This window comes from Fulmarus glacialis, unplaced genomic scaffold (assembly GCF_000690835.1).
Source record: "Fulmarus glacialis isolate BGI_N327 unplaced genomic scaffold, ASM69083v1 Scaffold43706, whole genome shotgun sequence".
In the NCBI taxonomy this organism is placed as follows: domain Eukaryota; kingdom Metazoa; phylum Chordata; class Aves; order Procellariiformes; family Procellariidae; genus Fulmarus; species Fulmarus glacialis.
Window position 1 is genome coordinate 1 of NW_009219569.1, and position 11567 is coordinate 11567.

The 11567-nt window shown below is 49.1% G+C and overlaps 1 protein-coding gene across 1 annotated transcript; it reads right to left on the reverse strand.

The window, feature by feature from the left end:
* Positions 1-2: 2 nt before the first annotated feature.
* PCIF1 (PDX1 C-terminal inhibiting factor 1) lies at positions 3-8858 on the reverse strand. Its single transcript, XM_009580421.1, has 15 exons — positions 8735-8858; positions 8411-8535; positions 7805-7942; positions 7256-7386; positions 6878-7032; positions 6498-6645; positions 6225-6308; positions 5351-5450; positions 4973-5135; positions 3565-3737; positions 2978-3064; positions 2286-2470; positions 1680-1773; positions 1283-1458; positions 3-443 (listed from the first exon to the last, which is right to left on the reverse strand). The coding sequence occupies exons 1-15, from the start codon at positions 8856-8858 to the stop codon at positions 191-193; spliced, it is 2136 nt and encodes a 711-aa protein (XP_009578716.1). The 3' UTR covers positions 3-190.
* Positions 8859-11567: the final 2709 nt, after the last annotated feature.

Below are 11567 nucleotides of genomic sequence, written 5' to 3' on the forward strand. Positions count from 1 at the left end.
CCGGCGACCGGGTGCTCCCCAGCGCTCCTGGGCGGGGGCGGCGTGCAGTTCGCAGAGGAAAGCAGGTGCCGTGGAGCTGCTGCGGAAGAGTCCCCCGGGCCGGTGCTACGCAGCCAGCAGTCTCTCCACTGCCCCGTCAAGCCTCCTCGGGGCCACCGGCACCTCCCCTGCTGTCTTGCACCTCTGCACCTTAGTTGGGATTAGTCTCCCGGCTGCTGCTTTGCTCTCGGCCCAGCTCCCGCTCTTTGTCTGCTGTGGAGGAGGAGGAGGAGGACGATGAGGAGGAGGAGGAGGACGAGGAGCTCAGGGTCCGGCCTGAATGCTTGTAGGCTCCAACAAGCTCCTGCAGCCGCTCCGGTGTGGGCTCCCACTTGGCAAAGCCCGCACTGTTCTGCAGGAAGAGGACGGCTGTGTTGTGCACAGCCTTGTAGTACATCTCCTCTCTGCAAGGGAAGACAACAGACACTCAGCATCTCCCCTGGCCCACCTGCCCAGAAGCCACACGACTGCCACCCACATCCATTTCCTAGCACTTGCCCCTCTTTCTGCGTGTCATGTTTAGGACAAGTATTCATCTCTGTCCCTTTCTCTCGTTATTCTGAGGAAACCAGCAGGCAGAGTGCAGTGTCAGGCATTTCTGAGTAAAGGAAGAGGCTCGCAAACTTTCAGAGGAGAAGCACTGACGCTGCATAGCCACGTAGCTCTCTACCAGCATGTACACCGGGACATCGCTGTCCCTGCAGAAGGAGACTCATCACGGTAAGGCATCAGTCGTAATCAGGTGCAGAGAACTTAGTGTTTAACCACTTGTTGCTTAAAAAAGTTGTTGCTTAAACTTGTTGCTTAAACAGCAGACCAATGGCCAAGCTTGCTCTGCTGAGGACCAAGATCCTACCTGCCCCTTGCTCCTGCTTCCCCCCGAGTGACACCAAATTGCTGCAGCATTTGGCAGCCCAGGAAGCACTGCTCAGCTGGCTCACCAGATCAGAGGGCTGGCAGAGGAGCACAGATGGTCACCGCAGCACCACATGTATGACCTGTTCAGACCGGACTTGTACTCAAGGAATACACCACTCACAAGCTTTTTGTTAGTGAAACACCTCAGTAGTCATTAAATGAACATGAAATTCACAACACTGTATGCCTCTCTTAAAAATGCAGGGTGATCATGCGTTTTTCCTTGCCTGCTTCCTACTTCCCATTGATTTCAACCTGGGATAGGATATTTCTGTCATATGGCTTCAGAAATGCATTCCCAGAAGGACCTGAGAAAAAGGCCTACTTTTTGCAGACATGCTGAGACCCGCTGCGGTATTCGTGATCAAAGGCTGGCAGGATGAGCTGGTGCCGCTTGAACTTGCTCTGCTCCATGCGGGTCAGGGCTGGTGTAGGAGGGTCCCGCCACTCGGGGATGAAGACGATAAAGGAGAGAGGCTCACTGGAGTTCTCCAGCAGTTTCTAGTTCAAGAAGAAAATGAACAATCTCAGCGCTGGCCGAGCAATGACATGTCTAATGAGTTCTACTGAAAGGAAACATCCCTGCTTCTAGAGCAGTGCCACAGCAGCCGCCGTCCTTTGCCTTCTGCATTACAGCCCTGCTGTGAGGGTGTGGGAGCAATGCAGAGAAGAGGACTGACTGCACAGCTCCTCAGAAGAACTCCTCAGGTGAGCGAACGTACCTCAAAGTGAGAGACCATGGCATCCATCAGCTCCTCACAGAACGGAGGATTTGCCTCAAAAGAGCCACTTATAGGGAAAAAATCCAGGCACGGGCTGGAGGAAAAAGGCAAAGATCCCTATCAGAGAGACTAGAATTCTAATTTTCACACCTTAAAAAGCATCCATTTCCTCAGAAAAGGCAGTCATACTCTCAGAAAGCCTGAATCCCCAGCAGTACAGGGCCTGCCGCTTCTAACAGCAGGACCAGTCACTGGGGATACACTCCGCCTGTAGTCACTGAAGGTAACTGCTGATTCAAGCTGACTGCTTGAGGCCCCAGGTCTCCCATTCTTCAGAACAAGGGCAAGCGCTGGCAGACCTACAAACTGCATTACTCCAGGGACCACAGCCCTCTAACTACACTAACAGCATACTCCTGACGGTTTCACAGCCAGGCTGTGTCCACTCATTGCCTTTAGGCAGGCCTGAAGTACACATCCTTCTGAGCAGCCATCACACAACCAGCTACCACCCTGAACGCACAGACACGTCAGCCTGTCTTGAGTCATCGCACGTGCACACACCCACACAGAAACATGGCAAGGACACTGGAACGCAAGACTCACCCCCTGGATCCAAAATACCCGTCTGTATCCAAGAAGGCCGAACAGTACTGTTTAAAATAGCAATTCAGGGGCGAGGCAAAGCATTCAAAACTCACTCCAAAGAGCTTGTGGAGGGCTTCGAAGACGTGCACAGGAAGTGCCCCCTGCAGACCAGTTCCTTCGTACAGACCCACACCAAACATCATCTGAGGAGAGCAAACCCCGGTGAGCCGTGCCTGCACTCGCTGTTCCTGCTGCTCCCTTCACTGACCACGGACCCAGGGCCACACGTCCATGCACCCACTCCTCTAGGTATGCAGGGCCCCCTCGTCCTTTCTCAAATTCGTGTAGGTCCCCTGCATGTACCCAAGAATGCTCTTTAGATATTTCATCCAACTCAGGCCCCACAAACCAACTGTCAATTTTCACACATATCCCCCATGAACCTTTAGCTGGCCCTCAGAGTCAAGAACTACTGAAGGTTCCTTTCATAAAAATTTATCTTTACCCCCGAGGTCTCCTGTCAAGATCACAATTGCTCCCCAGACCGCAGTCCTATCTCAAAACACCAGGAGCAGACAACGGACCGAGTTTAAGCCCTATTTTGCATCAGGCTCCCAGAGCTGTAGACCTCCCCCAGAGCAAAGACAACAAGTTCAGTTCCCGCTATTACTAAGGCTTTCTGATGTACGACAACTCTGATGAGACAATACCTGATATCGACGGAGAAGGCACCAAACCCTGGGCAGAAACTTTTCAAAGCCAGAGTCGTCAATGCAACTGTACCGATAGAGAAGCCACTGGAAGAGAAAGCCCAGCCATTAAGCACAAACAGAATCAACAAAGATAAGACAGCACACAAACATACCATGACATGGAGAGGGACACTGATGAACAACAGGAGCAAGTGGGGCTCTGCATGGGGGCTTGTCAGCACATCTGCTTTTACCGTGTGAGTGAACCACAAGCTCTTTACTAGCATGAATGAATGGACCACATCAGCAAATGTCTCTCAGCAAGGGCTGCTTTGCCGTGAGTACGACCATTCTTGCAGCACAGTACGTATCAAAAGCATACACGCAACACCTTCTAAGTATTCCCAGCAGAAGCCTGACCCTGACTAAGGTCAAAGTAGCTGTCCCTCATTTCTGCTACTATTAGGGCAGTATCTGACAGCCTCCGTCAGCTCAGCACTCCATCCCTCTGCACAGTCCCTCCTCTCGGAGGACAAGGAGAAATGAAACCTCTCATCAAAGAGCAAATTGTGACAAGTCACACAGGACTGGCAGTCAGCCCTTACCAGCTTGCTGAAGTAGTTGCGGCTCACTTTCACCATCTCCCCCTTGTACCGCACACATGCCACATTGTTTTCCATGTGCATTTCCACACTGGGGAGTGGTGGGGAGGGGATGGCCAGTCTCACTGGGTAACAATATACGAGCCTGTCCTGGACTTCAGGAGCTTCTATCTCGGCTATGGAGAATAAAGAGAAAGGCAGCCCATTAGAATCCAAGGACATTCGGGACAGATCTTCCTTCCACCTCAAAACATGCAGTGACAGGAATAGGGCTAAAGAGCAGACTGGTCTCCCCAAAAACAGTGGTGGTACTTCATAGACCTTGTAGGCAGCTACCTAGGTTCAGAACTGATTCCCCAAATTAATTCTATCACCCACTGCCAGAGCATAAAAAGGATCCATTTTGCAGTACTTCTCCATCTCTAACACAGCAGACCTGTGTAAACTGTACACAACCATTCCAGCACCATGAGGCACGTTCCACGAGTAAAACACTTTCCTTGTCATTACTCTTGTTATTTCAGTTTGCCCCAAACTCATCCAAAGCACAATAAATATTCCCAGGCTGTCCAGTGCAGCAGGCAAAGCAATCTTCCTGCCACCTTGTGGTTACCCATCATGGACAGCAGCTCAGCCTTGGCTGCAGCAGGAAAAAAGAGAGCTCATGGGAAAGATCAGTCAGAAGGAATCATGGATTCCATCGTGTGGGAAGACAAGCAGCAAAAACAAACAGCAAAAGGCAGACACTGGGATCTGAAGGGAGTCTGTGGAGAGCTAAGACCCAAAAAGGAAAAGGACTACAGAACGGTGGTGATGAAAGGAGCAGGGACCATAGAAGAAGGAAAAGGTGACTAGAGGCAGAAGTACAGACATAAACTAGGAAGAAAGAACATAGAAAAGATCAAGGAACATGAATCCTCTGCTGGGAAAGGAAGAAGGGTGCACAGTGACATGCTGGGAGGCAGAGGAGTGCAGAAGGTGCTCACAACTCAAGAAACGTGGCAAAGGAGAATATAGGGAGGAGAGAGTGCTCGGCACTAGGAAGGGGAGTGTCAGCTGTCCCCAGGAATTCATGAAGAAGCAGAGCAAAAAGACATGGTCCAGGGAAATGAACTAACGCCCTGTTCAGTGTGGTCAGCTCCTAACAAGCTACTTAATCCTGACAAATCATACATTTATGATATTTGATATTATAGCCAGTAACAGTACCCGATGGAAAACACCTTGCCACTGCATACGCACTGTGTGACTCCGTCAGCTGGACTGGCTATTTCTGACTCTATTAAATTTAACCCCGTGGACACAGAGCAGCCCCCCCAACAGACAAAGCTATTTGAATAGGGACAGGCCAGAGTGCACTGCCTTTATGTTGCACTGCTGTAGCCCTAGCTCTTCAGAGCTGACTGCGTACCAGATATATTGTTCTCTTTGAGGATGGCAAGATGCTTCTCTCGGATCCGCTTGACGTATTCAAGGGATATGTAGTAAATCTTACTGCAGATGCCTTCAACAGAGTCCTTTGCTGCAGCAGACACATGGGGCCCACATTGTTTGCGTAAGTGCTCCAGGCGGTCCTGCAGAACCAGAGAACCAGAGAGTCCCTTACACAACCCACCACCGGACCCCCCAGAGGTATGGAGAGTCTCCATGCCAGTGTCATTCCCATTTCTCAAAGCAAAGGAAAGCAATCGCAGCCTTCTCCAGGAGGACCTTTATCTGGCCCCAAACACCGCTCCCCATCCTTTCCCAGGCTCCCTGCGCTGAGCTGCACGAGCAGAGGATTACTGACCATGTAGTCCTCCTTAGAGGCAGAATGGTCCCGTCGCAGCCAGCTGAAGGTGTCCTCCACGTTCCACTTCACCACCTTCCTGCTGTCTGGTGAAGCACTCCTGCACAAAACAGAGAAGCAAAATTTAACCCACGGCTGCACAGCAATATATTCCATCCCACCACAGTGGTCTGTCAGCAGGGGAGCACAGCTGCTGACGCTTCCTCAAGGCCCTACCCTGTCACTCCCCTCCAGGCCTCCTCTGGAAAGTGCTTCCAGACATTTGTATGACTAGGGACTGCCATGCTCTCTCCAAAACAGAGTGTAGCTGTCAGCTCTCCTCTCTGCAACAGGAGAGGCAGATAAAGCATTTATCTATCATGGAAATGGTCCATTTTGATCTTGCCTCTCATTTTCAAATGCAGCCACTGCTAGGAGCTTGTGAGTCTGAGAAAACTACCCCGTTAACAAACTTGTTTTTCCCACAAGGCTGTCTTCCTCAATCCTGTCCTGGGGCAGAACTTGTCACAAAAACCATACATGGTATAATAAAACACCACTCTAAGTTTGCTGCTCTTTAATAGCAGTGAGTGCCCAAGCACTCTTGTTTTTTTCTCAGGGACAAATGACTGAAGGCATTCCATGTCCAGTATTTCACAGATTCTCACTCGTCTCTGCATACATTCAGCTTCCCAACATTAGATTTTACTGTAACATTACTATCAAAAGATGCCTCCAGCACTATTGTTTTTCTTCTGTACATTCCTAACCTTGCTTTTCCTCAGCAAGATGATGACCAACGCTGAATAAGGTGGGATGCAGCAGCCCCTTCTAAAAGTCCCTATAACCTTTTTCCCTTTTCTGAGCATGACAGCACTGTAAGAGGAACTCCCACCTGGATTCAATCAGCCGTTTCGCAGCCTCGGCATATTTGAAGAGCAGTCTCTTGGCTTCCTCCCGGAACTTGATTCTGGATAACCTGAGGTAAGTTTAAATTCACATGCATCAGTTCCACAGCTGCCACGAAGGCATGGAGGCCAGGTCCAGTTCCCAAGCTTTACATGACCAGCAAAAGTAAAACACAAAAGCACAGAACTGCGGCAGCTAAATCACTGGACCAGACCAATATAAAAACATCCCAGCAAGGTGCCCTGTCTTTGAACAGTACCTGATGGGAATGTCATTCATGATCTCTCTGAACATGGAAGGAGACACTACTGGCTCACAGTCACTCGGTAAAAGAGGATCTGTCCCTTTATCTACCACCTTCCTCTCCAACATCCAGCGATTAAAGGACTCCCTTGGAGGGTCAATCCCTGGAGAAGCACAGAAAAAGGGTCTAATCAATACGATAAAGACATGCCCAGAAGCTCTGATAAAGACCATCACATTGGAGTTCTGCCTAATGAGTTCACAAATAACAATGTCGCAGAGCGTATAATCACCACAAAAAGAGATCACAAGGGCAAGGCAGACAAACCAGAAGGAAGAACCCCACAGTAATGCAGGATTGATAAGACAAATAAGGGGAGCCCAACAGAAACTTACCTTCTCGCTGCTGGCAGAGTTCACGATAATGTTGCCGCAGCTTGAGAATGAGCTGGGATCGAAGCAACTCCACCTCAGGGTGTGGAGAAAGCACTTCAGACGGTGCTCTCTGTTTAATCACTGCATTTGTCTGAATATCCAGGTCCCAATATACTCTATGGCAGAAGCAAATGTCATCAGGATGGCCAGATCATTGGCTAATTATCAAATATTACTTCTAAAGATGCTTCCTTAGGCTGTTTCACCAGCCAGGAAATTGAGCTATCAAGATAGAGGGGGGTGTTACTTCCCTCAGGTTCTTCTTCAAAGAGTCTGGAAAACCAGGTGTCTCTAATCTACCATCAAGAAAAGAACAGAAAACAAATGGAGACAACTCACTCAGTTGGTCGTAAAAGAGCTGCCTGCTGTTTATCTTCAGGTGAAACACACCATGCCTTCAAAACAGAGGTTCCTGGAATACTGGGAGAGCTGGGGACCGGCTGAGCAGCTGGGTTCCCTGGGACGTCCGCCTAGGCGTGTAAAGATGAATTACTGCCCCACAGACACAGGTAAAGGGGAAGCAGCTCAGTATACCTAACAATCCTGCACCAGTACACCACTCAGGATACCCCCGTGAATTGCTAGAGCACATTTTGCCTCTGTTGGCATAACTTAACATGCACATGCAAGATACCATGTTTCTCAGTCATAATCTGTTATCTCCCAACTCCCATACTCCACCTCAGGCTGTAAGAGAGAAACGGCAACTCAGAACCTGGGTCTGCTTCCACTTTTGTACTTTCTGAGTGTCAGCCGTCACAGCTTGAGTTGTACTAGGGTGGCCTGACCTTGCACAGTTCAAAAAAAAACAGGTCCAAGCTCCAGACCCCCTAGGTTTCAGTTTGAACAACATCCTTAAGCCTATTTGTTTCACAGCATCAGACCCACCTTGGGCTTTTTCACACTGTTGCCGCTTGGTGGAACCTCCTCAGAGAATCTCCTCTTCCTTTGCTTGTTCTCCACAGAGGTATCTATCATCCCACCTTCCAGTGGCATCGGAGCCGCATTCAATCCCAGAGGGTCTGACTATAAGTGTCCAAACAATAACAGCACATGTTAGTTCATCAGCTGCCACTGCAGAGCCCCAAATGAAGGCAGTAAGACCTCTTAATTTCCCATTTCACTGCCCCAGGCTCCCACATAGATGGAAATAGGGACACCAATACTCACACCTGCAGAAAGCTAAAAAAATCTCTTCTAGACCTGTCCCCATATGTTTTTTTTTTTAAGACTTAGATGAGAAAAATGCAACACAACCCCCCCAGGTTGAGTGTTCTTCGAACAGTGCACTACACCTGGGACAGCACTCCCTGAGTGTGCACCTGAAGGAGGAACATTTCATCAGAACCAAGCCAGGCACTGGACTCAGCAAGGAGTTTTGAAGGTAGAGAAGACCCTCCCACATGTGCAATCTGAAGTCCACAAGACCACAGCATCTCCCCCTGCAGAATATCCCAGTACTGGCACAGCCCCTTGAGATGAGTGCTTACTTACAATGACATCGTGCTGTCCCAGAACAGGCATTTCCCACAGAGACTGGTTAGTGAAGCGATTGAAGTAGTAAGGGCGATTCTCCCGCTTGCTCCAGCACTTCTCCCAGCCAGCCTGCACCAGCTCATCTGAGAAGACAGTGAGAGAGTCAGGAGAGGAGCAGTCCTGAATAACAGCCCTGCTTTCAGGTCCCCATTACTGTCACAGCACATTCTGAAATAAACATCATTCCTAGCCTCCCATAGCGGCCTCACTTCACCTTCTCTCCCCTGCTAGCAGGGCCCTGCAGAACTCTGTGCTGGGCCTTCCCAAAAGCAGAGTCAGTACCTGGCAGGTCCTGTACCAGTCGCATAGGTTTGGGGGAGCTGGGCTGGTTCTGGTTGGAGGTGCCAGGTGAGTGACTCATGAGAGACGCTTCCTCCGCAGGGCTTCCGTGATTCTCATTGGCCATTTCTCAGCAACTGCACTAGAAAAAAATACAGAGAAAATCCATGTTACAGCAGGAAAGATCCCAGATCCACTTGGGCCACGCAGCTGTAGCACCACAAGTTCACTCTGACAATAAAACAGTACACACAAAACACCACATAAGTCCTGAAAAATACCTGTTATCCTAGATACAACTAGCTATGAGGAATGCTGAGCTTTAAATGGTGTCAACCAGGGAATTCTTAAGGCCAGCATTCAAAATACTCACTTTTCAGCTAGATCTCTCCTAAGAGTGCAGTGCCTGGTCCCATACATCAGGACTGAGAGCATAAAAAATAAAATACACTCCTCTGTGAACATGTACCACCTTCTGCCATGCTAATATTACTAGCCAGATCTGATCTGTTTATCCTCAGAGACAGTTTAAATCAACATTTACAGACACACACACAACTGCACATAATTAAAACAAAAGGCTTTTATCAAAAAACTTCTGCTATATGAAATAGCCGTAGTACTTCACTAATAACAACTTCTGTGGTTCAGAGAACGACAGGCTAGGAGTCAGGAACTCCTGAATTATTTTCCCAGGCCCAGACTAGCTGTCAGGCCTCAGCCAGGCTGTTTCAGCCTTTGGTACTTTTTCATCTTCATAACAGTCATGCAAAAAAAGGTCTGTTGAAACAATAAAGCTCATCTTAATCATAATTTAGTGTTGCCAGCGGGAGAGATACAGCCAGGCTTTTCCTCTCCTAGTCACCATTCTTCCCGCCGGGGAAGTTTCTGAAATAGCACTGCAGATTGCTCCTCTCTGGCAGCCCTAAATACAGTGGCAATGAACTGGGGGGAAATGAGGCTTTTTAAATAATTACCATCTACCTCAGTTACTTAACTCTATTCAGGCCTTTGGAGACACCCTACACAACACCAAAGTTAGGGCCGCAGTAGTACCATCTTGTATACAGAAGTGTGTTTTTTAACTGAACACCATAGTAGCCTCAGCAGTAGGCTCCCTTGTATATCATCTCTTAAGTAAGAACTCCGGTTTAGTTTACATGCTAAGTTATTTTCGATTTATTCACCCTTGCTCCCCTCCCTGTCCATAAAAACAGTGCTGGCTATTTCAGAAGAGCAGAATGGTAGGAGCTGACAACGATCAAGAATTAGCAGGCAGTAGCTAAGTCGTCTATAGTACCGGCTGTGGAATCAGTGTGATGCAGGCGAGGGCTGAGGAACACTTGACCCTTCCAGCATCTCAGAAGATGTTTCCATTCTTCCAGCAAGGGTAAGCAAGGAAAGGTGTGGGACACTGCAGAAACCTGGAGTTTCGGTCTCTGCTCAGAACTAGGCAGATAACAATAACCAAGCCCACAGGCAAAAAGCATTTGCTACAGAGCATACCAATGTAATCATGGACATTTAATCACCTCAGCAGGTGAGTGTTGCGCAATATTTGTTTACTCACACTTCCTCCTGAACTCCAACCCCGCCGTGCCCTCTACAGTCACTTCACTTTAGCTAGCTGCCAGAACAGCCCAGCCACCTCGAAGAGACACGGCAGGAGCTCAGACTCGCGTCGGGGCCGTCAGTGCAAGGAAGCACACCAGAGCCCGAGGGGTCCTAGGGCTGCAAGGCACAAGCCTCAGTACTGCAGGTGCATAACTTTTGAAGGATGTGTTTAGCCCCTCCTCCTTAAACTGAAAACATATTTGCACATGCAGCTGCTGATGTGTCCTGCACATTACACAGACAACACATTATAATGAACTGGTATGTACTGACAGGACTGGACCTCCCAAAGTGAGCCAAGGATGTATTTCAAGAAGTTAGAGATAGTGCTGGGTATCAAGATCTTTCTAGACTGGATAGCACACATAAGCTGCAGCAACTTGCCAGCGATTTTCACCACTGATCGCTCAAAACAGCTATCAAATAGGGTTCGCTGTTTTTGCCTTCTCCCGTTTATGGATAAACTAGAACGGTGGAAGTAGATAAGCAGCTTTATCACTTGATCAGTGTTGATAAGTATTAAATCCAAGTACCCTTAAGGTCTGGGAAAACGAAAAAAGCAAACTAATAGGAATCCTGACAGAAGCAACTCTACTTTTATATAACTAGTATTGGGACTTAGACAGTGAAAGGGATCCAGAGTAAGCATTTTATGGTGATTACGATATCATTTTTATACACCATGGCAATGCATACAGTACTTCACAGACACAGTAGAACGCTGTCCCTGCCCAGAGGAGCTTACAGCCTAGGAGCAGCAGCACAATCGGACAGACCACAGCAAGATGAAAGAAGACACAAAGTAAAGAAGTACAGCAAAAGGATCATTTGTTTCCATTTCACCGAGGTAGGATTTTACACAAGACAACAGCAAGTGCAAACAAAGAAGAGCAGCGACAGCCCCCTGCGACACAGCGAGGTTCTCCCTCATCCCAGAACCACGGCTACTTCAGGAGGCTGGAAGCCAGGCCACCGCCTCCTTTCATCAGTAGTTCTCCCTTTCCTGAGAGCCAGCCCTTGCGCCCGGCTAGGCGAGACAGGGGCTGAGCAGAGCACAGAGCTCCCGATGCGGCACGCACACGTGCAACAAGCGTGCTAAGGACCAAGGGACCGTGTCTGCCGAGGGAAAGCATGCTGCCGGGCAGCGCGGAGGCAGCTCCCGGGGCTGCCTTCCCGGAGGCGGTGACGGCACGGAGCTCCTCGGCGCGGCGGGCCGGGACCG